A 27,836-nucleotide genomic window follows, 5' to 3' on the forward strand; every position below is an offset into this window, starting at 1 on the left:
TCATATTGTATGCCGTTCTCTACCGCAGGACTAAATACGCGAAGTGTAATGTTACGATGTTTCAGCAGGGCGATTTGTCCAAGAAAGGACAACTGCTAGATAAAGCAAAAGCCGCAAGAGAAGAGAGAGCCTTGACGAAAAAGAAAGAAGAAGCAGCAGTAAAGATACAGGTGATCTACACCATGACGTGATACAAATAGTGTATTCCAAACCTTCACTGAAGTAGGCCTGCCGAGTACTGTATGCTACACTGTCACTGTCTCACGATAGGCTATACTTTAATTGTTAATCTTATAAACCGCAGGCCATACTCACTTACAAATACAAATCAGGGATTTGCCCAGGAATGTTTGAGTGCCGTACAGATTTGTGCGGTAGTGTGATCCACGTCATGGGGAGGGGTATTAGAGGTGGTCCCTTCCCTTTGGAATTTGTTTGCAAATGAAGTACTGTATGCTTAGGCCTATAGAGGCTACTGTAGATGGCAAATTGTGCTAATGCTATCTTTCTCCTATTCTGGCACTAACTTCAGTGCCAAATATTCTCCTATATTTCGGTGATGGTAAAATCTGATAAAAATAGTCATAAAAAAATGTGCCGGGCGAAAATGTTTAAGAACTGGTCGTGCTGGGAGCATTCAGAACTGCCGGGGATGTAACCCCCGGGGGTTACATCCTGGTGGCCACCACCCCCCACACCGCCTGGCGTGAGTACATTCCGGCAAGTGGGGTTGTTACTTTGGAACTGACTGTTGTGATTGTGTTTAACTATGTAAGTTGCAATGTTGTGACTCAATAACATTGGTTGGCATGAAAGTCAATCCATTCCCATCTATATACATACAAACTTTATCTGACAGTTAGGCCTAGGCTAGTGTAATTATTTAGACCAATGGTATGATGGGACTTGGTAGGTGCCTAGGGTTATGATTATATATGTTAAACAAATTGTTAGAACAGTTCATTGCCAAAGTTAACATACAGTCTGGTGGTTTACTAAGGGCATTGAAACTTATATGAATTGTTTTGTGTGTGACCATCAGTTGCTTCTACAGTTGATATCCTCCAAAATTCTACTTTTAACAAGTATAGTCACACATTTCTAAAGTGACCTATAACTATTGTAAATGATAAGGGTTAGTTAAGTTTAGTTTAGTAGAAAAAAAGGTCAGGAGGGACACTCATCTCCCATCAAGGACATCCCTTTAGGAGAGAAAAAAACTGAAGACACAAACACTAAGACCCTATTACAATGCTGATAGTGCTTGTCCAAAGCATTCTTAAACCCATTGACACTACTTGCAAGTACACCTTTCTCAGGCAAACCGTTCTACTCATTCACAAGCCTATTAGAAAAAAGTAATGCCGAATATTAATCCTAAAAATACTTTGTGAATTTTTGGAGTTTAAGACAATGGCCTCTGGTAAAAACTACTATTAGCAAACATGAAAAAGTCAGTGAAGGATTAATTGTCAAAACTATACACAATCTTGAAACCCTAAATCAAGTTACCACATAACCTCCTAAGCTCCAGTTTGGTGAGATTCAACAGTTGTAACTGCCTATAATAAGGAACACCCTTTAAGGAACTAATCATCCTAGTAGCCCTCCTTTGGACCACTTCGAGGTCCAGAGGGTAAGTCACCGTTAGCAAAAGTTTTCTTATTTTTTTCTCAACCAACAGGCGCTTGTGAGAGGCTTTCTGAGTCGAAGACGATTCCAACATTTGATGCTACAAAGTTTGGACAAACTTCTTTCCGATTGTGGTGCAGAGCAAACATTTCCCAAAGAGTCATTGAGACCTTGTGAGTAAAAGAAAAAGAAGTGAAAGTAGAAATGTTTAATGTTGCACAGTTTTTGAGGAAAAGTTAGTTTCTTAGTTTTGAAGATTTCTGTAATTGGACATGTACAGTATATGCTGATTATCAGAATCCCTGATTTTCCAAACCGGCCATCTGTTCATTAATAAAAAGTCTGGAGGCCTAGTGTTATTGATTCCAAGTACTGTACTATACTCATATTATGTACAATGTAAATTTTTTAATTTACATCATAACGATCAGTTTTTAATTCTTTTGACAAAACATGTCTATTTTCATTCATTCTTCCATGGCTTTATATATCGAATAGATTATCACCTACTACAGAAATGTCTGATTGTTATTTGTATCAAGATTGTAACCTCACAACGGTAATATATACTATTGAACATGTGGTCAGAGTATTGAAATGACAAGGAAAAATATTAGAGCCTTATTTTATCTTTCTTTTATAAACACAGAACAACCATTTCTGATAACTACTAGCAAGCAATCACATAATTGCCATGAGGTGCCTTTTCCCCGGCAGTTTGGCCCCTTGTTTTCTTGGCAATCAACGTTGGTAATTCAGTCAAACTTCCAAATGCCAGAAGTGACATTCACAGATAACATATTTACCATAAACATAAATATTTGGAATTTTTTCCCCCACTTCCAGCATTGGTGTTTTATGCAGCTTCTCAGAAGTTCCTGTTCATCCACAGAAGACAAAATATCAAAGATGAAGAAAAGGTTTGCATTAAAGATGATTGTTCTCAGGCAGAAGATTGATGCCGAACATGTTTTGATGACAAAATAGCTGCCTTCCTTAAATTTCCAAATATCTCATAGTACAGTCCTAGCAAGTTAAATCAGGCAGCAAAATTAATCTATTTAAAGAAATGATGAACTTGATCATGATATGCAGCAGAAGCATAAAAGAATGATGATTGTTGTATTTGTTGTATCATTGGTGTATTTCCCTAAATTGTCTGCTTCTGGAATACCCCTTTAATATCGGTTGACCGTAGGCAGACATTTAGGTTTTGAATGTCATAGTCTGACCAAAAAAAGAAGCGTTAAATTTCTGAAAATCCAGTTCTCACCTTTAAAACGTATGCTATTTAGTTAATTTATGCAGGGCGAGCCAGGAATTATTTTAAGCTTGATTTTACTCTCGAATTTTTTTGTCTCCTAAAGAACAAGGTGAAACGAATAAAAAAAAGAACAGATTTTAATTTAGTTGGATTCGTTAATTGGGGATGCAAGTCCAGAACCGAAATTGAGTATATCCAATTTATTCGTTAAAATTTTACACCGTTGTGAGATGTTTTTATCACCAAAAAGGAAATTCACCATCTCAATTTTAAGTGTATTTTTTTCTGCCCTTCAGAAAGTGGAACAGATGTGCCGTTACATCCTTACCAGTATGGATAGCACCGATCCAAAGGTACGGTTCTGTTCCAATTCTAAGTTCATCTAAATTTTTAATAATGCAAATTCCATCGATCAAATTCTATTGTTCTATTGTTACAAGCTCTGTGACCAGATTTGCAAGCTCTTTCCAAGCTACATCATCTGACACACATCAGTGTACAAGCTACATTACTCTGAATTCATGCTTCCTGGGATGAATGCTGTACTATAAGTATTAGGTACCATATCAAAAGATGGTTGCTAAGGGGGCTGCAGCCATCTGCAGCCAGGCTGTGTATGACATCATCTATTGTGCAACACAGGTTCACATACAATAGACACTGCAGGTTGACAGAAATGATCTCTTTCTTCTTTGATATTGATTCATCCTTTGCTGCGCAGGATTATTTTGAATGTGTGTTCTTATCACTGGAGTACTAGTTTGCAGGATCGATCTTTTGAACGATGTCATTTGTTTTAAAAAGTGATACATTGATATTTTATCGAATGAACTCTACCCAAAGTAACTTTCTCTGTGTGTAAGATCTCAACTTTATAACTACTTCAGTACTACTGTGTGAGATCTCATCTTTATACCTACTTCAGTACTACTGTGTGATAGATAGTAACATGAACTTTTCCTTTGTTTCATAGGAATGGTATGTTTCAGTGGCTCTGTCTAAAGACCATTTGATGGGTTGGATTCAACAGATTAAGGAACTCCTATGGCTAGCCTGTCAACAGATGAAGAAATTAAAGGTAAAAGTAGTGTTTAATGTTTGTTCTTATAGGCTGCACTAAACATGATAGTCAACAGTGATGACAACTAAGACCCAATTAGATGTGGGAGGTGAAGAAAATTACATTGTGTGAAAAATTGGCTGTCACATTTGGGTCCATGTTACATTAATGAAAGAATGATTTGACTACAACATTGTCACTGGTCATGTGTATGACATCTTGCTTTTCTTCAACCAGTGTTTCTCAACCCTATGAATGCACCTATTCCCGCAACAACAAAAAAACACCTGTCTGTATTGTGTGTGTGTATTTGTCCCTTCTGTTACTGTAACTTGTCATTCAGCCTCTGAAGAAGATCCTGCTAGGATCGAAACGTCAGGCCCTTACTTTTACACCACAAAAATAGACGTATGTCATTATATGGAAATGAGAGCGCAGAGAGTTCTATGTCTTGTCCATCTATGATGTTGAAATATCCTATCACTAGTTGTAGCTATATGCATACTGCTCCTGCAATACATAATGCATATGTCATGTCTTCCCTTGCTACAGGCTACAGTCTTTGTCGGCCCTATACTAAGGGTTCTGAAAGCTTGCTGGCAGGCTGCAGAAAATTTACCTGCTAGCTGCATGTGGCCTGGGGGCCACACTATGCTTAACTGTGTGTTACATTGTTAAAGGATGTAACCAAACAGATGTCTCTGTAGATCTATGAAACTTGTTTACATGTGTATTTAGCACTGCTGTTACATAATGGCTACTTTGCGTATTTAGCACTGCTGTTACATAACGACCATAAATGTATTTTTTCAATTTATAGCCTGAAAATCCTTCAGATGCCAAGTTGTTATCACTGTACCTTCACATGCTAGTGAAATTTACTAGTACAACTACATGGAAGATTGTAAAAGTTCCTGGAGGTAGGTAAGAGGTTGATATTCCTAAGTTTTAACACTGTGCTCTCTCCTCTGTAAGTAATAGTAAACCATTCACCATTCAGGTATCCTGAAGTCAAAATTTGGCCTGCCATGGAAATTGTTTGAGAGCTTGTTAGGTCTCAGGAATACTGACTGTAGTTATAATTGATTTAAGAGTGTGATCTCGAGGTTGATGAAGGCATGTTTGGGACCACCAGAGACTCCATCTATGAGCATAGACAGGCTTAAACAAGCAGGACAAGGTATTATAGGGACGTGATTGAGGATATGGAGGGTGTTGTAAGGATTTTATCGATGAATTTTTGATGTCGTGCTGTGTTTTGTCCTTCAAGATATGCTTTCTTGTATAAAGTCTTAACAATGTTCCGTGGATATGAAAAGTAAGAACGAATTTCTCGGTCTTGAAAGATGATCAATTTTTGTGTACTGGTGAAGTTCACAGTGATGTGAAATTAAGGATTTTTGTCTCACCAAAAACGTAGTTAGTAAACTTTATAGTAACCAAATGTTAGCTCTTTTATCTAGAAAAAAAATTAATCATGGTTTTTGATGAAACAGTTTGTACTCTTCTAGACTTTCTTCCCTCACTTTCATATGATTCCAGCTGAAGGGCTTCTACCAAGCCTGAATCAACTATGTGCAAACATCATGGGTCATTTAGTGTCCAAGGGCCTCTATCCTGTATTGAAGGACCTGCTAGAGAAAGGCCTCGCAAGGTCAAAGCCAAGTTTCTCCAAACCAGTATTAAGTGCAATATTCACAGTAGCCTGGAGGTTAGTATTTTTAATTGAAAGTTTGCTTCATCTGCGGTTTTTTACAATGCTCTCTATGGAAAATCTGATAGCTTTTGAGTCTTTTAGAACAAGTTAAAGTCAACATCAGCTCTATTCAAGGTTGTTGAAAGAAGAGCAAACACAAAAGAACACAGAAACTGAAAAAGGCAGTTTGGGCGAACTGACTACTTGATAATGTTATGGTCGAAACCTTGCACCTTCTGTTCCTGTGTAGGCTTTAGATGTTAAACCCACCGAAAATACTGACACTTGTTATGAAAGCGGTGCCCAGATGGTGTATATTACTTGAAATGTTCTTGGTTCTGGGGAGCTTCCTAATTGGTGAACAGCACATGTTCGTTACTACTTCATTACTGCCCTCAGCGCAACAGTAAACAAACCATCCATTGCACAGCCCAGAGAGGTACAGAAACTACCCCCGAAAGTAGGACTCAGAGCAAGGAACCACTTATGTAATATACCAAACCGAAAGGGGCTAACACATGTCGTTGCATAAATAAAAATAAATAAAAATAAAATAACATTAAATGAGTACAGTTTGTCACATCATAATAGAAATACCCCCACATTAAATATGCCTGTAATGATGGATATTCTTGTCTCTACTTCAGACCTTTTATCGGTAGCAACCTCTCGCCTCATCTTACTCATGTCTTCATCCTTTATATCTTCTCTGTGCCTGGCTTGATCATTCATCTCAACAGACTATCCCCTGAGGTAAGATTCTGTAAATATACAGGTCTGTGTGAATGATCAGTGGGGTCACCTAATGGTCACACATAACTAACATATCTTGTACACAGAACCAAACTTACCCACAAAAGACGATTGAGAAACAATTGACATCAGCTGGTATAAATTATCACTCTGCTTTGCTTCTGGACAACAATACAGCCTAGCTTTCACAACAAAATCCAAAGAAACTTCAAATTTCAAAAGTTGTAATTTGTTAAAAAAGCAACCCTGTCATAGCAATAACATTCAGAGAGAAACCTTCCTCCTCCCACCCCACACCCCACATCCCCCACCCCAACCCCCACCCCTTCAGCTTATTTGTTGCATTCCTATTGGTATGAATAGTGACAGATAGTTTTAGTTTTTACATAAGTACAATGAAACTCGGGTTCTAGGATAGGATGGCCTCAGACAGCATGTAAAGCCAATAACATTCCACATTGAATCAAATCTTTTTTATTGTTAAGTTTGTTTTTGTCTGACCTCTGACCTCCAGATTCAATCTTAGCTACAAAAGATGATTTGTATTTTTAAGTCAGAGAGAGAAATGAAATTTGTTAACACTGAAGATGCAGCAACCCATTGTTAAGTCCTGTAATCTTGAGACCATTCTGGGACCTGTTTCGCTTGAGACCGAAATGGAGCTGTTAAGATGGTTTGTGCTTGGAAATCAGGGATGGTTGTGTATTAAAGGAAGTTATAAAATACTGAAGATGCATCAACCCCTTGTTGAGTCCTGTAGTTGAGAGTGCTGTACAAGCTGAATGGCTCACACTGGGATGGAGCAGGACAAATTGAAATGTAGATTTCATTGTATGAAAGCAATACACACCAGGTGATAATAAATATTTTATCCAAGCCTACTGGAAGTCTGTCCAATGCCTCATCATGTAGCAAAATCATCTTGGTTTGTTTCTATTTCAGAGCTTAGCTGTTTTGAAAAAACACAAGTTATTTTCTCATATCCTAACCTACTTTGATAACAAAGACAATGCAAGGAACCTTTTCACCTCTTTGGATGGGAACTATTCATTATGTGTAGCAGGTAAGTTGCATGTGCTTTTGTGGGTGGGGGGGGGGGGTGGGTGAGGGGAGGGGATGTAGTGGGGAGGTGAAGTATGAGGAAACAAGCAGAAGTTTTGATACCAATGTACCTGATCTAAATTATGGACAGATTCAGTCAGAATAAGTCTATAGTGGCATATGTCAAAAATGGTTTTCCAACTTAGTGTAATAAAAAAAATCCAAGATAAAGCTAAATCATTCAATTGGATAGCCACCTGACATGAAGTGTAAGTAATATGCCGTTTGGCCACTCCCACATGTTTACATGTCATGGCTGCTTAGCCCTGTAAAATAACCGATGTTATGATCATTATGTTATGATTTTGGTGACAGAAACCAAAGTAGCTTAATGTATAGTAGTGCTGATAGTCGACACTTCCTTTGTAGTCGATTAATCGCATAGCCCTTCTCGCGATTACTCGATTACAGTTATGACGTCATCACTGTCAGTTTCGTAGAAATAGTCAAAACAAATTTTTTCTCCATGGTGGGCTGTCTTTATTTGTTCTTTCGTGTCTTAACGTGTGGTGTCTAAATCATGTTAAAACATCTAATAGTCGACACTTCCTTTGTAGTCGATTAATCGCATAGCCCTTCTCGCGATTACTCGATTACAGTTATGACGTCATCACTGTCAGTTTCGTAGAAATAGCCAAAACAAATTTTTTCTCCATGGTGGGCTGTCTTTATTTGTTCTTTCGTGTCTTAACGTGTGGTGTCTAAATCATGTTTAAACATCTACCAAACAAAAACGGTGAACAGCTTTCAATCTAAAACGTTTCTTAAATTCCTTCATAGTAAATCAAAAACTTTCAAATTAATCTATGAGGCTACTAGCACTAATAAAAGCAAATATACAAAGGATGAATAGATGTAACACCTTTTTAGCGTTGTGATGATTAGTATGCAAGCGTTTTCTGTAGGATGTTCAATGTTCTAGACAAGGCTCTAGCCAAGCGCGATAGCTGGCACATATTTTGCACACTGACATTAAACTACACCGCAATTGTCACACTCGATCAGACATTCGATAAATGAACCAGGCCAGTAATGAAGTAATTGTAAAAATATTTGGAGAAATGACAGATAATTGGCAATCGTAAAAGATTAATAACTTACGAATTTGCTATGATGTGCAATAATCAAACATTGCTGGATTGAATGGTGCCCTGCAGAACAAGAGTAATACTGACAAGTTACCGCATGAATCTAACTGGAGCAGGTGCTTGCTGATTTTTAACACCGCACAGTGCTAATGTAGCATGTAGTGGTATATAATCCATGCCAGTATAAGCTACCTATGGGTGGTTTGTTATCCATGCCAGTAAAGGCTACCTATGGGTGGTATATTATCCATGCCAGTATAAGCTACCTATGGGTGGTATATTATCCATGCCAGTATAAGCTACCTATGGGTGGTATATTATCCATGCCAGTATAAGCTACCTATGGGTGGTATATTATCCATGCCAGTATAAGCTACCTATGGGTGGTATATTATCCATGCCAGTATAAGCTACCTATGGGTGGTATATTATCCATGCCAGTATAAGCTACCTATGGGTGGTATATTATCCATGCCAGTATAAGCTACCTATGGGTGGTATATTGACCATGCCAGTATAAGCTACCTATTGGTGGTATATTATCCATGCCAGTATAAGCTACCTATGGGTTGTTTGTTATCCATGCCAGTAAAGGCTACCTATGGGTGGTTTGTTATCCATGCCAGTATAAGCTACCTATGGGTTGTTTGTTATCCATGCCAGTAAAGGCTACCTATGGGTGGTATATTATCCATGCCAGTATAAGCTACCTATGGGTGGTATATTGACCATGCCAGTATAAGCTACCTATTGGTGGTATATTATCCATGCCAGTAAAGGCTACCTATTGGTGGTATATTATCCATGCCAGTATAAGCTACCTATGGGTTGTTTGTTATCCATGCCAGTAAAGGCTACCTATGGGTGGTATATTATCCATGCCAGTATAAGCTACCTATGGGTGGTATATTGACCATGCCAGTATAAGCTACCTATTGGTGGTATATTATCCATGCCAGTATAAGCTACCTATGGGTGGTATATTATCCATGCCAGTATAAGCTACCTATTGGTGGTATATTATCCATGCCAGTATAAGCTACCTATTGGTGGTATATTATCCATGCCAGTATTACTGATGTTACTTTATCTCTGCTCTTTTCCAGCTAACTTGATCAATCTAGCTCATTTGGACATTGAAGCTCTTGGTGGACAAACTGCTGCATTTTCCGTAAGCTGATATTTCTAGTCTGTGGTCGTCTTTAAGAAGTCCCTATCCTGCTCCTACTTGCTACCCTGCTCTTAATTTGAAAAGTATTTTGGAATTGTCCCTTAGTTCCTTGTTTAATACCACGTACCATCGACCAATAAGCTGACCCACACCTTCAAAAGTACAAACTTATATTGTCAGTATTGGAGCCAATTTGAACTGGTTTAAAATTGACATATGTATCGTGATTAATTTTTTGGAAGAATAAGCAGTGTACTGCTTCCACTGGACACACAACAGTATTAGTTTGATGACAAACGGCATTACTGCAATAGTGATGATATTCTGCCATTTGTTGGTGTTTATTTTCTTGTAGATGTTTCATCAATGTGTGTATTTGTCTTCTTACAAGAATTCTTATGGAATATAGTTGGCTCTTTTTTTCATCCTAAACATAGAGAGCAGTGCGCGACCTATTACATCATTGTGGCTCATTTACTGGTAAAAAGAAACAAAGTGCAACCCAGTGGCATCCAGTACTGGGCTGGTACTCTCAACCCATGAACAAGAGGTTTGTATATATATATATATAGCATGAATGGTAGGCTCCATTGGAAAGTTGTGGGGTGGGGGTGGCGTAGGGGATAAAAGTGGGAGTGGTTCAAAATAGTAGCTTTTAGGACTGGGATGGTACTCTCAACCTAGTCATAAGAGGTTTATATAAAACCAGCATGAATGGTAGGGTTCATTGGAGGTAGTGGAAGGGAGGGGACAGTGGGGGGGGGGTTCAAATCAGAGGCATCCATGACCATGGTTGTGCTCTTAAACCATAATTAAGGGGTTTGTAGTACCCCAGACTGAAGGCAAGAGAGATGAGAGCAATGATTGTAGAGTTAGGGACGGTTAGTTTGGGTTTGTAATGGAATGCAAAATGAGGTCCTTATGTCAAAATATACAGGTATTTTCATGGTTTTATTTATTTATTTTTCTGTAGAAAAGAAAGTTATTTCAACAGAAAGAACATGAGCAATGTTTAAAATATGAAGTTCTGTCAAACTATGAAAAGTTTCAATTCATGACATATGTGATCGCTGAAAGACGCAAGCACAACAAACTTGATTTGGTTTGGTCCAGCATTGAGAAATATTGTTCAATTCCTTATGATGTACACTGTTTTACTTTGGTTTCCTTTCATTTGTTGAAAGGTTAAATGAAGCCATGCCATTTGTCGCAGTCCAGCTAAAGATGTTATGGGGTCCTTCTGTTTTACAAACCGTGGTGTTACTATCGTTGAAGGGCGCCCCCACTGATGAATCAGTGACCACATCCAACCAAAAAATGGAGACAAAAGGCAAGTAACAGGTTTTAATGATAATAATAATAGTAATATCATCATAATATTAATTACACTCACTTGAATGTAAAAATGGTTATATTTTATTGTTATATATTAATCATAGATTAATATTTTAATATTAATTCCAAACAATCTCAACGAATTGTAGCTTAGAATGTTTTTCTGCTCTTGAGTTACCCTTATGAACAATTTGGTTGACTGGGTTCAGGTTCTTCAAAATCGAGCAGCTAGATTAGTCCTGTGGTGTGGGCTTCAGGATGTGCATTTTACAGATATTTTTGATGAATTTGAGTGGCTAAATGTCCGTCAACGTGCATTATATTTCAGGAATATTCTAATGTATAGATGTGCTCACGACCTGGCTCTAGATTATCGTACTGATAATACTATTCTACTGAGAGACAACCATTCGTACAGAACTAGATCTAGCTGCTCTAATAATGTTTTACTTGCTCCTGTTAGATCTGGGAATGGCAAAAGGTCCTTTAAATTATCTGGAGGCAGGTTGTGGAACAGTCTTCCCTCAAATTTGAAATGCTTGCCAAATATTAATATTTTTAAATGCAATATGAAAACTTAAATATTTTGTTTAGATGTCTGAGTTTTGTGTGTCTATCTTTTTGCCGTCTTTTTTGTGCTTTTGGATGTTTACTGTTTTTCTACTGCATTATATTTTTTATGTGTTTTTGTATTGAGTGCTCCTCTGGAAAGCAGTGCTTCTGCACTGAGCAGGACTACCCTCATTAAAGATGACAATAATAAAAAAATAAAAAAAATATGATAGATCATATTACAGGTGAAGAAGGGACCACTTGGTGTGAGAAATACTGTACCTCAGGATGATTATCTTGTATGACAGCTTGGAGGATGAGGAGGGAAGAGGAGGGAAGAGGAGGGAAGAGGAGGGAAGAGGAGGGAAGAGGAGGGAAGAGGAGGGAAGAGTGTAAAGCTTTGGAAGGGGAGTGGCTATACAATCATTTTATGCATATTCATATTATGCATATTCATATCACAGAATTTAATCATAGCTGAAAGATGATTTACAAAATGAGTACTAAAAGATTAACTGAGAGGTGTAAAATGACTATCGATGGTCTATTTGGCTTGAACGTTTGACTGTGCCCTCATGGTGTAAATGTTAATGCTCAAACATGGAATCACATCCACCAAAGAATCATTTTTCTTTTTGAATTTTATAAACAGGAAGAAGCTTTTTCCAGAAATTGAAATTATCCACCTCAAAGCTTAGTGGAATTAAGACTGGCAAGAGCTTAAACTCACCGGAAGTAAAACTAGTCTGTGAGGTCTGCGGCATGTACTTAGCAGCACTCTCTACAATGAAGGAACTCACCAGGGACATTCTTACAGGTGAGATTATAAATGGAGCAGGTTTGTCAGACTTAGTCTGTAAGGTGTGCGGCACGTACTTAGCAGCACACCCTACAATGAAGGAAATCACCCGGTTCTGGAGTTTTCATTAAAACCTCACCCCCCACTCCCACCCCTTACAACATCAACTCAAACCCTTGTAAAGTCAAATGCCTAACTTGTAACAGAACAGGGTCATCTTCTAATTCTCCATTTGTTTGTAGGTTTAAGTTATAAAGAGCTACTTCTTCCCAGACTCTGGAGGTTTATGACGGAACTTGGACCTCAGGGTGGTCTCCATGTGTTTCAAGAATGTCTCCCTCGTGATCTGGAAACACATCCACCCATTCTATCAGTTTTGGTCTTATTCTGCGATGTTGCCAGTTATCTCATAGTGTAAGTAGCTTCTCTGTGAAGTAATGATTTGATTAAACAAAAGACTCTCTTATAGTGCGGAGACGGTTCTCATTCAGTTCTTTACCTTTCCCGAAAAATGATTTTATGTCGGTCAGGGTATATTTTCTATATGGCACAAAGAAGCACATTTGGTTTTGAGGTGATGCATGCAGGGAAGTACTGCAAACTTTGTTTGGTTTTTCCTGGTGCAATTTTTTAAATAAATAATGATTCTATTTATTAATTATGTATTAAGTTCCCTGTAATGTTGCCAGTATTTCAGAGCTATGTTGTATAAATTTACCCCAATGGATCTAATGCTTAAAAGGTTTCCCTGCTTTTATGTTTTTTTTCTCTGCTTTCACAGGATTCTTGACGATACAGAGTTTTACAGTCAACAAATACCATTCCACCTGGAGGACCTCGTTTCGGTGACAGGATTTCTAAATTCATTTGTTTTCAGGATGATAGTCAATAACGAGACGGGTAAGATGTTTCTAGTTTCTGTTCTGACACTGTTTAGTTACTTCCTGTTGGTCAACTATAAGTCAGGGTAGCCAGAGGATGGGAAGAGGGGGATGGAGGAGAGGGGAAGGGAGGGGGAAGGGAGGGAGGGAGGAGGGCTATATGCACTTACCAAAGTGTACATATTTCATGATTTTCTTGCTGTAATGTTCAATTGCTGCACAAATAGAGCTTTGAAAGTCTCACAGGACACAAAATATTTGCCCACCGATGTTTCAAGTGTCACAGATTATTTTGCTTTGTGCTGTAACAATCGTGAAATATCTAATACGACGTGTACAAACCAGCATGGAACCTTGTACCAAGTCATCCTGCTACCTAAACGACAAATCTGGTGCAATCATGCTCGTGTTTAAATGCTCGATTAGTTTTGTCTTTGAGAAATTAGTACGACTCCAATATTCTAACTGTTGCAAGACAGAATTCCTCAATCAATTTGTTTGTCCAAAGTTGGAGGTGAAAAAAAAACATGAAATTTTCAACAAAAAAAGAAGGATATTAACTTTGAGTTTTATATCTTTGCTCTTTTATTACATAATTGACATTACTTAGTATTTATAGTTTTATGTTGTTTGTTTGTTGTTCTAGATTCCAAGTCAGTTAACACATTGGTCTTTAATTCCACCTATACATTACTGATGATTCTCTACGACAGGGACTGCAGGAGGGCGTTTGCACCTCCAAACCATTGGTTGATAAGGTATGACCAGAAAAATATCAACAACATTATCAACTCTTTTTTCAATCCAGTGGTGAAATATGTGTCTGACTTTACTGGTCAAGTAGGCCTATATCCACTGATCCAGTTAACCTGTCTGAAGCATGAACATCTGTGAACACTATCCCTCTCAACCTCAGGGTCCCTCTGATTATCTAGGTTGCCCTTGAGAATTATGGGGAGTCCATAAGGGCAAACTGGTCCAAAGTGAGGGCAAAGTAGTCCAAGGTGGTCGCAATGGCAAAATGGGGACGTTAAAAAGCGAACGACTTGTAAATATTTCACTGACTTATCGATGCTGTCTAGACAATCAATAAAAGTCTAAAAGTGCCATCTTGGGCAAATAAAACTGACATTAATTGACCCCAGTCCGACCATTTCGAGGCTGTAGTCATTGCTGATATTCACTAGGACACGGTCCATGAATTTTTCTACATTTTGGGATTGTTCATTGACAATTTTCTTGAACTGTTCACATGTTTGCCAGCCAGATCGAAGCACCTCAAAGGAGGAAAGTGTTGTATAACTTTAAATGTTTTCAGATCCCATTGTGAAATGTTACAAGCCCTATGGTAATACTGTATGCCTCACTTTCTTTACCTTTCAATATTTTAACCGACAGAGAGGTGAAATCCCCACCATGTAAGACCTACCTAGAAGTGGATAATAATCCCCAAGGAATGTTAATAAGACAGATGATTCCACATGTGATACCTCACAGAGATGTAAGTAAAACAGAAACATGTGATACCTCACAGAGATGTAAGTAAACAGAAACATGTAACACCTCACAGAGATGTAAGTAAACAGAAACATGTGATACCTCACAGAGATGTAAGTAAACAGAAACATGTGATACCTCACAGAGATGTAAGTAAACAGAAACATGTGATACCTCACAGAGATGTAAGTAAACAGAAACATGTAATACCTCACAGAGATGTAAGTAAACAGAAACATGTGATACCTCACAGAGATGTAGTAAAACAGAGAGGAATGATAATAAGACAGATGATACCACATGTGATACCTCACAGAGATGTAAGTAAAACAGAAAGTGAAGATATTACAGGCTGAATACTAGAATGTGTGATACCTCACAGAGATGTAAGTAAACAGAAACATGTGAAGATATTACATGCTTGGTGAAAAAACCTTTGATACCTCACAGAGATGCGGTTACATAGATGTAGACACTTCTGATACCTCATAGAGATGTATGAAATGCAAGAAATGATGAAGTTAAAGTGTATATGATAAAACAAGTTTTCTCGCAGACATGAAAGTTCTGCAGGTGGAAACACACGTGAAGGGTGTAAGGTGGATGATCGTTGTTGATGTGACCCATGCTGGAAGATGAAAGGTTCTCCTCTTTTTACCCTGACAGTAAAAACTAGTTTATCATTAATTGCTTTTGTCTTTGTTCTCTCATTAAACAGAGAGTACAGTACTTCAGAAAGCGAGTGACTGCAGAGAAGAGGGCCTTCGGTTACATTTCAACTGACAGAATGCAACCGCAGTCGACAGTGGTCACCATCCACAGATCAAGACTAGTGGAGGTGAGACAGACAAACAAGGATATTAGGAATATATCAGTGGTATAAATTAACAGTACCTTCTACCTGGGTAACATGTTACTGATTGGTTTCTAAGGAGACAGACAAACAAGGATATTTGGAATATATCAGTGGTATAAATTAACAGTAACTTCTAGCTGGGTAACATGTTACTGATTGGTTCCTAAGGAGACAGACAAACAAGGATATTTGGAATATATCAGTGGTATAAATTAACAGTAACTTCTAGCTGGGTAACATGTTACTGATTGGTTTCTAAGGAGACAGACAAACAAGGATATTTGGAATATATCAGTGGTATAAATTAACAGTAACTTCTAGCTGGGTAACATGTTACTGATTGGTTTCTAAGGAGACAGACAAACAAGGATATTTGGAATATATCAGTGGTATAAATTAACAGTAACTTCTAGCTGGGTAACATGTTACTGATTGGTTCCTAAGGAGACAGACAAACAAGGATATTTGGAATATATCAGTGGTATAAATTAACAGTAACTTCTAGCTGGGTAACATGTTACTGATTGGTTCCTAAGGAGACAGACAAACAAGGATATTTGGAATATATCAGTGGTATAAATTAACAGTAACTTCTAGCTGGGTAACATGTTACTGATTGGTTCCTAAGGAGACAGACAAACAAGGATATTTGGAATATATCAGTGGTATAAATTAACAGTAACTTCTAGCTGGGTAACATGTTACTGATTGGTTCCTAAGGAGACAGACAAACAAGGATATTAGGAATATATCAGTGGTATAAATTAACAGTACCTTCTAGCTGGGTAACATGTTACTGATTGGTTTCTAAGGAGACAGACAAACAAGGATATTTGGAATATATCAGTGGTATAAATTAACAGTAACTTCTAGCTGGGTAACATGTTACTGATTGGTTCCTAAGGAGACAGACAAACAAGGATATTTGGAATATATCAGTGGTATAAATTAACAGTAACTTCTAGCTGGGTAACATGTTACTGATTGGTTTCTAAGGAGACAGACAAACAAGGATATTTGGAATATATCAGTGGTATAAATTAACAGTAACTTCTAGCTGGGTAACATGTTACTGATTGGTTTCTAAGGAGACAGACAAACAAGGATATTTGGAATATATCAGTGGTATAAATTAACAGTACCTTCTACCTGGGTAACATGTTACTGATTGGTTCCTAAGGAGACAGACAAACAAGGATATTTGGAATATATCAGTGGTATAAATTAACAGTAACTTCTAGCTGGGTAACATGTTACTGATTGGTTCCTAAGGAGACAGACAAACAAGGATATTTGGAATATATCAGTGGTATAAATTAACAGTAACTTCTAGCTGGGTAACATGTTACTGATTGGTTCCTAAGGAGACAGACAAACAAGGATATTTGGAATATATCAGTGGTATAAATTAACAGTAACTTCTAGCTGGGTAACATGTTACTGATTGGTTCCTAAGGAGACAGACAAACAAGGATATTTGGAATATATCAGTGGTATAAATTAACAGTACCTTCTAGCTGGGTAACATGTTACTGATTGGTTCCTAAGGAGACAGACAAACAAGGATATTTGGAATATATCAGTGGTATAAATTAACAGTAACTTCTAGCTGGGTAACATGTTACTGATTGGTTTCTAAGGAGACAGACAAACAAGGATATTAGGAATATATCAGTGGTATAAATTAACAGTAACTTCTAGCTGGGTAACATGTTACTGATTGGTTCCTAAGGAGACACACAAACAAGGATATTAGGAATATATCAGTGGTATAAATTAACAGTACCTTCTACCTGGGTAACATGTTACTGATTGGTTTCTAAGGAGACAGACAAACAAGGATATTTGGAATATATCAGTGGTATAAATTAACAGTAACTTCTAGCTGGGTAACATGTTACTGATTGGTTCCTAAGGAGACAGACAAACAAGGATATTTGGAATATATCAGTGGTATAAATTAACAGTAACTTCTAGCTGGGTAACATGTTACTGATTGGTTTCTAAGGAGACAGACAAACAAGGATATTTGGAATATATCAGTGGTATAAATTAACAGTAACTTCTAGCTGGGTAACATGTTACTGATTGGTTTCTAAGGAGACAGACAAACAAGGATATTTGGAATATATCAGTGGTATAAATTAACAGTAACTTCTAGCTGGGTAACATGTTACTGATTGGTTCCTAAGGAGACAGACAAACAAGGATATTTGGAATATATCAGTGGTATAAATTAACAGTAACTTCTAGCTGGGTAACATGTTACTGATTGGTTTCTAAGGAGACAGACAAACAAGGATATTTGGAATATATCAGTGGTATAAATTAACAGTAACTTCTAGCTGGGTAACATGTTACTGATTGGTTCCTAAGGAGACAGACAAACAAGGATATTTGGAATATATCAGTGGTATAAATTAACAGTAACTTCTAGCTGGGTAACATGTTACTGATTGGTTCCTAAGGAGACAGACAAACAAGGATATTTGGAATATATCAGTGGTATAAATTAACAGTAACTTCTAGCTGGGTAACATGTTACTGATTGGTTCCTAAGGAGACAGACAAACAAGGATATTAGGAATATATCAGTGGTATAAATTAACAGTACCTTCTAGCTGGGTAACATGTTACTGATTGGTTTCTAAGGAGACAGACAAACAAGGATATTTGGAATATATCAGTGGTATAAATTAACAGTAACTTCTAGCTGGGTAACATGTTACTGATTGGTTCCTAAGGAGACAGACAAACAAGGATATTTGGAATATATCAGTGGTATAAATTAACAGTAACTTCTAGCTGGGTAACATGTTACTGATTGGTTCCTAAGGAGACAGACAAACAAGGATATTTGGAATATATCAGTGGTATAAATTAACAGTAACTTCTAGCTGGGTAACATGTTACTGATTGGTTTCTAAGGAGACAGACAAACAAGGATATTAGGAATATATCAGTGGTATAAATTAACAGTAACTTCTAGCTGGGTAACATGTTACTGATTGGTTCCTAAGGAGACACACAAACAAGGATATTAGGAATATATCAGTGGTATAAATTAACAGTAACTTCTAGCTGGGTAACATGTTACTGATTGGTTCCTAAGGAGACAGACAAACAAGGATATTTGGAATATATCAGTGGTATAAATTAACAGTAACTTCTAGCTGGGTAACATGTTACTGATTGGTTTCTAAGGAGACAGACAAACAAGGATATTAGGAATATATCAGTGGTATAAATTAACAGTAACTTCTAGCTGGGTAACATGTTACTGATTGGTTCCTAAGGAGACAGACAAACAAGGATATTTGGAATATATCAGTGGTATAAATTAACAGTAACTTCTAGCTGGGTAACATGTTACTGATTGGTTTAAAAGGAGACCGAAAGAAGTGTCAGTGCTATTGCAAAGATTTCATGAAAGGAACTGCATTGTAAGTAACACCTAACTGGCCTTGAACATATGTATGTATGTATGTATGTATGTATATTAGATCCTCCTGCAAGCATTGTCTCGGGTTTGCTGATTGGTTGGTTGGGTCATTCATCATGTGGTCAAACTTTACATTGTGCAGATAACTTGAGGACCCTAAGTCAGTTTTATGAATTCATTAATCGTTTTCTGCTGCAGATACCATTGTATATTGTTCCAGTGTATATGATGTGTACACTTTCTTGGAGTCGTTATCACATTGAGCGATAATGAGTTGTCTGTCCCAGACAATTGAAGAAACTTCTCTCACCTTCTGCATTAAAGGGTGTGAAGACTCGTGCAAAAAGAAACGTCTAATGCCGGTAATCTGACCTAATTAAGAATGAGGTGTAACAGAAGTGTTAGACACCACCATCTATCCCAGAAAATACACACACAGCTTGCTACCGTCGGTAATTAGACACTAGTGTACAGCCTACATACAATTGCGATCAATACCCACAACACAGTGTATAAATGATACAGCGATGAACATCTCAGGTCCAGCTAAAGATAACAAGGTATCACGTTTCATAACTGTCTGCATTTTGTAGGGACACGAACAAAACTTCACTTGCAAGCAACAGAAAGTTAACTTTTTCAGATGGCCGCACCCGGTTTGGGGCGAGTCTTCAATGCCTTTTACTGTGACTGTTTTCTTGTTGTATTTCCAGGATGGCTATCAACAGTTGGCTTTCCTGTCATCACAGAGCATGAAGGGAATTATCAGAGTTAAATTCATTAACGAGCAGGTTAGAAATATCATAAATCATTTCATATTTTACCCATTTGGCATTCCATAGTATTACTCTACAGTAGAACCCCACTCAACTATAATTTCTCTATCCCTCTAAATATCAACGTGTACTATTATCACTAATGATTATATGTTCAGTACTGATCATGTTATTGTTACATATTGCTTAATTATCTGTGTATGGTGCAGATATATCAGTCCATACTGGAAACTTAATCTTTTTTACATGTTTCCCTGAAGAATGTTCATTACTAGTGGATACAAATTCAAGTTAGCAAAGAAAGTTGAAGTCTGAAGACAAACTTCAAGATTTTTGTATCGTCATGTATCATTCAAACTGTTGACTCCCTGCAGTCGTGAAATATTGATAATGTGATACTGAAATATCAATTTTTTAAATGTTTAATATTCTTCACATTATTCAATAATGACTTGTACATTGTTTCCTGTTGATAGGGTCTTAGTGAGGCTGGAATAGATCAAGATGGTGTTTTCAAAGAATTTCTTGAAGAAACAATTTCAACAGTGTTTAATCCATCGTTAAATCTGTTCAAGGTAAGATACGGCCTTGATTTTAACACCCTTGATTCATCAGCAACTCTTGATTCTTTCATTCATCACTCCATCATGATTCATCACAATTATGGTCTACAGTTTTGTATCTTTGACATCAGACATTTGCTATCTGAAAATTTAGAATTTTTTTCGAATAGAAGATAATGTTGGGAGATGTCAATGAGGTGTAGGAGTGGTGGTAATTAATGGTTGGTAAATTGACAAGTGGGTTTGGTAAATTTATGATAGAAGAGAATGGTTGAGAGATGAAAACAATGTGTAAGGGTGGTGGTATGTCTGGTTTGCGAATTGACAAGTGGGTTTGGTTTTCTCTTGTTTCCCTGGTTATGAAACATCTTCATTCTTCATAGCTGCACTGCAGTGATGAATTGGGATGCTATCGCCTCTCTCAGTTTGTGAGAAAGTGGTCAGATGCTAAGGTACACTCTCTTCAATCAAATGAGGATTGTTAAGTGGCCTGGGGGTTGGGGGTGTGTAGGAATTGATACGGCAAGTACATGGCAGCCTAGTAATTTCTCTGAACACTCATTGAAACGGAGAAGGCCTTGATATAAGCTGGTGTTCAACTACGATTATCACATGGATCGTGACTTCAAAATGCGCTTCTGTTGGCTTCGTAAATCTTGGGCAAAATTGAAATAAACTATGGGCCTGTTATGAGGCCAAGAGATACTTCATTTCCATATAGATCTACAGTTAACATTGGGCATAGTTTTTGTTGCTAGGACTCATCCCTTATTTCATGATATACTGTAATTCTTTTGAAACTCACAATAGTGTTTACTTGTGCTGAAAAGTGAATGTACCTATAAAGCCACCGTAGTATTCAACATATTTTTCAACCAACATTCTTTATAAAGTTGTCTATCTTCTTTCTGGCAGACCACCAGTGAGCAAAAACTCTACCCTAGTCCTACTTCGTACATCAACGAGAATCATCTAGCATTGTTTGAATTTGTGGGCAAGATGCTTGGCAAAGCAGTGTACGAGGTAAATAAAGTGGTACAAAACTTATTGTGTAGTTAACACTCAATAATTCTTGCCACGTTTGTAGTATGACTGATTAATAATTGGCAAAATGTCTTTTGTTTTAATTTCACTTCGTTAACTTTTCATACTCATATGCAAATTTTAACATTTGTCTTTCTTCATCCCGAAACAGGGTATTGTGGTTGAGGTCCCATTTGCATCGTTTTTCTTGAATCAACTTTTAGACAGAAATCACAGTGCATTCTACAGCCCAATTGATGAACTACCATCACTGGATCTGGAACTGTATAACAACTTGACTTACGTGAAGGTACAGTAATATATAATACCATAAGTAGTAGTTTAGCTACATGAATATAGTTTGGCTTACATGAAGGTACAGTAATATATAATACCATAAGTAGTAGTTTAGCTACATGAAGATAGTTTGGCTTACATGAAGATTCTTTGACTTACTTGAAGATAGTTTGACTTACATGAAGGTGATTTGACTTACTTGAAAATAATTGATTTTAAAGGTAAAGTGACTTCAATGAAAGTAGTTTGACTTACAAGATGGTAATAAGACCTACATGAAGGTAACAATTTACAAAATGCTGATTTAGACTTTGTCCATATATTCCATTCAAGCAAGGGCTTATAAGCAAGGGCTTATAAAGATAAACCTATACAGTTATAGCATATAACCATATGAACAATAACTTGAAAAACCTTCCCAAACCAAAACCAGCATCTCATCTTCTTCCGTCTAGCATTACGATGGCGACATTGCAGATCTGGACTTGTTCTTTTCGTACGATGAAGATTGCATGGGAAAGATTGTCACACACGATCTGCTCCTTGGAGGCAAGGTTATGACAGTCACAAATGATAATAAGTAAATTCCATTTTAATTTTATTTCATGAGCTTTTCGTTTGAATTTTTGGCATTTTGTAGAGGTGAATGCTACCTTAGGGGTCTCCGGTAGTATCAACATCATAAATGTTCATTTATCCCCAGTTAGAAGTCTCTAACAACCATGTAAAAACAGTAATGTTCATGTTTATGAAAATACTTTTGAATGAACTTTTTCACTGAATTTAAGATAATAAGTCTTGTTTCATGAATATTTAAAATATGTGTAAAAGTAAAAGGGCCTCACGTTCGATCCTAGTAGGATCTTCTTCAGAGGAAAAAAATATTTAGAAATAGAGCAAAAGAAAGTTAAAATATTAAAAGATGACTAAAGATGAAAGATGTTTATTTCTGGTTTGTTCCCCCTCAGAATTCACTACATTCACCTGATGGCTCACTTTAGAATGTGTAAACAGATTCGAGAGCAGACCATGGCCTTTAAGAGGGGCTTCTGGTCCATCATATCCCCAGACTGGCTCCAATGGTTCTCTGGGCCAGAGCTGCAAAGACTCATCTCGGGAGATTCAGCAGATTTGGACCTCAAAGATCTCAAGTTTGTGTCTATTTGTCACATTTTCTTTCTTCCTTTGAAATAGCTTGTTAAGATTCATAACTTTGTAGGAAAGGTTGATATTGATCTAGGACATGAGTTGACGAAATGCGACCTGCATGAAAAATTTCTGCCACCCGCAAGCTTTTAAAAACTCCTATTAATGCGGCCCACAGAATCTTGTGATCAAATAATAGCATGACATATGTATAATGAAGGGAGGTTTTATATTGGATGTAAATATGATATTGATTTTTTTAATGTAACAAATGGAAATTGCATGCTTATGTAGAACTTTCTGATCTCACGGTATAATGTAATTCTCCATATTTATCATAGGAGTAGGTACATCCTTAAGTGTTGCAAACTCAGGGAATGGGTACAAAAATTCACTGTGGCTCGCAATTTAAATTTTTGTGTCCGCCCTGTTTGAGGTCGAGGAAGTCAAGAAGATTCCTTTAACAGATTTATTGTAAGGGAGTATGCCAACGCTACATTACAAATTTGTTAGTGTTGTTTGATTGGCCTGTTATATTTTTATAGATTTGTCTTTTTCTATGGTACTTCATGAAAAAAAAAAAGTAGGCCTAATAAATAATAAGAAGTAAATCATCATCTTTCCTCATGATGCCATTCAAGCATACAATGTTTGGAAGCCTGATAAAATGGTTTAAAAGAGTCCTAATTTGACATGATTAAGCTTATTAATTATTCTCAACTTTACAGGAAGAATGTTCAATACTACGGAGGCTTTCATGGGTCACACAGGGTCATCAATTGGCTCTTTGATGTTCTCGAACATGATTTCAGTGAGAAAGAGAGAGCACAGTTTCTTAAGGTAAGACAGACTACTGTAATATCAGGTGGGGATGGTGGGAGGGGGAGGGGAGGGGATGGTGGGATGGGGTTGTGGGGACAGGGTAGTGAACAGCAGAGGTGCTGGGTTTGGTTTTAGTAAAATAGAGCACAGGAGAGTCTTGAGAAAGGTGTCATGTAGTCTATCAAGAAACACCATCAGTAACGTAGGTGTTTCATGGTTTCGGTGTTTGGCATCAACCAGGATCGGTATTTAGTGTCAGAAAAAGAGTGCCACTCTTGATGGATAATCAAACATCTTCTTGAGGGTTTTGGAGGGATAAGCAGTTTATTTATTGTACAGAACTGTAACTCCTTCTGTTTTCTTGTTATACAAAACAACATCCGAGGTAAAACAGTAATATGACATTAATAGTAACCATTCACTATATATATATGTCTTCTGGGTTATCTCAAATTAACGTAATCCGATGTCTTGTTAACTATTGATGGACTTTATCATGTGCTAGTTGGTTGTTGTCGATTCGATGAGCCATTTTTCTTTCTTCTCTTCTAGTTTGTCACAAGCTGCTCCAAACCGCCGTTGCTAGGGTTTGCTCACCTCGAACCTCCATTTTCCATCCGTTGTGTGGAGGTCAGCGATGATCAGGTACGATAGCACAAACTAGAACATGAGAATTTGTGACATCAATACAAAGGGAGAGACATGAAAAGCATTAGGTAGACATTGTTGATGAAAAAAGACTGGATGTTCCTGACCAAATATACTCTTTTTCATTTGTAGTGTGCATTCTGGTGTATTGATTGTTAAAAGTATTGAATTTATATGAACCTTCAGTTGAAAGAAGACATGCTCATTCAATTGTTCTGTGAGATAGACATACTAGTGTTGAACATCTTACCCCCTCACCCACACTTTCCCCTTCCCCCACACATTTCTCTTTCCCCACACCACCCCCTCATCCCCCCACACTTTCCCCCATAGCCCCAAAGAGACATAAACCACACATCACCATTAACCTTTGTCATAGAGGTGCCACAGTGATGAATAACGTCTCGTTCATTCCACCCTGAGGAGCTTCCAAGCCTTGAAATTGGGACTCATTCATGGTGTGAATTTCATTTAGGTTAATAATGATTTGTTGTATACTTTCAACATGAATCATGCAATAACATTTTGAAAACTCACAGAAAAATGGGAGATAATAATAATAACATAAGTCAACATTACCTCAGTTACATCGTTAGAAGTCAGAATACCTCAGGTACATCGTGAGAATACCCCAGGTACATTGTTAGAAGTCAGAATACCTCAGGTACATTGTACCTGTAGGCAAACAATCAGAGCCGTAGATTCGGCTTTGAAAACTATCTAAGTGTAGCACCACCATGAGTTGGCACTACGTGTACAAGGATATTTTGACTGAAGATACCTCCCAGATTGCTGGAAATGGCACTTCCCAGGCCTTGTGAGTTGCATCTAACCTTGAAATTAATAGCGATATCATACAAACCAACCAAAAAAATATGCTCAAGTGGGGGGCAGTCGCCCCCTTTGCCCCCCCTTGACTACGCGCCTGAGCAGGGATCGAACTTTGTGTCACTCCATACAACCCTAAAATGAGGCAGGGACGTGAGTTTTAGAATACTTTGGCCGCTGCCTTGTTTGGTCAATGAGCTTAAAAGAATGATAGTTTCATACCTGAATGGACCGTTATTATCATTTGATTTATTTTACTTTCTTTTGGAAGGACACTGGTGATACAGTTGGGAGTGTGCTAAGAGGCTTCATGAGAATCCAGAAGAAGGATCCAGTAGGTCGACTTCCAACCTCATCAACTTGCTTTAATCTACTAAAATTACCAAACTACCAGAAGAAGAGTACTCTTCGGGAAAAGTTGAGGTATTCTATCGCCAGCAATACAGGGTTTGAACTCTCTTAGATGATGGCATCGTTAAAGCTTGGGATCATGTGACTCCACTCGCCAATTGTCTTAAACAAAATGACTGTAATGAATTGATGAAGTATACATCAGGGAGAATAGTACAGTAATTAAAGGCACTAAATTGACTTGAGTCAGGAGAATCCTGCAATTACTTTCATCGACCTTTATAAAGTGTACAAGTGACATTTTGCAACATTGAAGAATGTGTTGTTGTTTCAACAGCTCAGCTCAAAAGGTACAACCCTTTATCAAGTGTGTTGGTGACACTTTGCAACACTGAATGATGTGTTGATGTTTCAACAGCTCAGCTGGAGAAGTACAGACCTTTATCAAGTATGTTAGTGGCACTTTGCAACTTTGATGAATGTGTTGATATTTCAATAGCTCAGCACAAAAGGTACAGACCTTTATCAAGTGTGTTAGTGACACTTTGCAACATTGAAGAATGTATTGATGTTTCAATAGTTCAGAGAGGTAAAGACCTTTATCAAGTGTGTTAGTGACACTTTACAACATTGAAGAATGTATTGATGTTTCAATAGCTCAGAGAAGTATAGACCTTCATCAAGTGTGTTAGTGACACTTTGCAACTTCGAAGGATGTGTTGATATTTCAATAGCTCAGCTAAAGAGGTATACTGTAGGCTTCATTTCTTACCCTGGGGTGAATTATTTGTTACACAAGGTAGCCTGAAAATGATTGTTTGCAGACTTCTGTCAAGTTTCAAGTTGATTTAATCTCTCCAACTGTCATTTAAGGTTATAATCACTCTTCACTGACATTAACTGAATTTAAATTTGCTGTTGTGGGAAGGATGAAGTTGCCCAAGGTTGCCCCTACATGGGTGGGTGTCAGCTTCAGAGATTGTGGCGTCACATCCACTCCTTATAAAATCCTTGGTTCACCTTAGGCCCTCTCGTAAAGGTCCGTACACCTATCCCCTAAATCATCTATGAGAAGGGGATTTAGAATTAGTTGCACTGGGGTATTGGTATATGGGTATACTACTATTATTTGGTACCCCCCATATTTGTGTGCTTTTCTTTATCTATGCCCAATTATTAATGTAGTTCTGCATTTTATCTTGACCTTGGATAGGGTTTACAATTGACATGTCCAATATTGTAGTGTCACTATGCAACTCAAGTGTTGGTTAGACATATCTAGAATGCTTTTTATATGTTAAGTTTAGTGGGGACTTTTGTTCTAGTAATACTTTGTTGGTCAACATCGAGAGGTCAACCTTCCATCAGAAGATCAACTAGTAGGTATTACCCTTAGCCTACCTTTTCTAACACTGGGGTCAGAAGACCACATCTCCTTCCTATTTTGGGCCAGGGAGGGAGGGGAGAAGGTTACAAGAGTACCCCTTGGATTGATATTTTGAAATCAATCCTCATTGCCTCTGATTATAGCCCTCCAATCTCCTGCAATATCACTGGCTCCATAAGGCTTTCCTCGTTCATTTTACCCTTTATGTCACCGTTAACTTATGATGCTTATCTGCTGCTTAAGCTATGGATATGTGCTGTTTCCTACATATGCAAGAAGTTAAGAATCACTTTGTCCATGCAAATTTCTCTCTCTTGTAAATTTACAAATTATGCTTCAATCAATATTCTAAATATCATATATGTAATTTAATCGAATTGTAAGAAGCCAATTTGTGTTAATTTTCATTAATACATTTTTAAAGTTGGAATGTGTAAAATGTATTAAACAAATGTATATGAAATATTTTACTTGTATGGAAAAGACTTAGCTTCGAAGAGATAACACAAACTTTCTTTGATATACTGTCATGTTTGAAATAACAATTTTTCATGTGATACAGATTACATGAGCAAAGAGCAGTTACATCATTTTTACTTTCAATATGTTTCTCTTTATTTGACAATAACAGGTTTTTGCTTATACACACACATCTTCCAAACAATAACTTGCAAAACTGTTTCAAGCCAACACTATTTTAAGATCTTGAATGCCAAATTTTAGCAAGCCTTTGGGTTATCTCTACTTATCTGTAGTCTAAAACAGACTGCTTAGCATCTAGATTTCTGAGGTGGGAATTCACCTTTTTTTCCAGCATACTTAAAAAAATTTGTCTGTCAATATTTTGACAAAACCACTAATCTAAGTT

General features: G+C 37.4%; 1 protein-coding gene across 1 annotated transcript; it reads left to right on the forward strand.

Moving 5' to 3' along the window:
- LOC139980573 (ubiquitin-protein ligase E3B-like) lies at nt 1-27,558 on the forward strand. Its single transcript, XM_071992310.1, has 27 exons — nt 1-170; nt 1,685-1,805; nt 2,479-2,552; nt 3,193-3,249; nt 3,870-3,974; nt 4,777-4,876; nt 5,499-5,667; nt 6,300-6,405; nt 7,348-7,468; nt 9,701-9,765; nt 10,203-10,315; nt 10,950-11,099; nt 12,309-12,469; nt 12,694-12,865; nt 13,233-13,351; nt 13,979-14,090; nt 14,731-14,833; nt 15,548-15,667; nt 19,841-19,918; nt 20,380-20,478; nt 21,382-21,489; nt 21,662-21,799; nt 22,242-22,366; nt 22,755-22,937; nt 23,661-23,772; nt 24,307-24,399; nt 25,502-27,558. Exons 1-27 carry the CDS (start codon nt 57-59, stop codon nt 25,691-25,693), a joined length of 3,210 nt encoding a protein of 1,069 aa, XP_071848411.1. The 5' UTR covers nt 1-56; the 3' UTR covers nt 25,694-27,558.
- Nucleotides 27,559-27,836: the final 278 nt, after the last annotated feature.

This window comes from Apostichopus japonicus, chromosome 15 (genome assembly GCF_037975245.1).
Source record: "Apostichopus japonicus isolate 1M-3 chromosome 15, ASM3797524v1, whole genome shotgun sequence".
NCBI classification, from domain to species: domain Eukaryota; kingdom Metazoa; phylum Echinodermata; class Holothuroidea; order Aspidochirotida; family Stichopodidae; genus Apostichopus; species Apostichopus japonicus.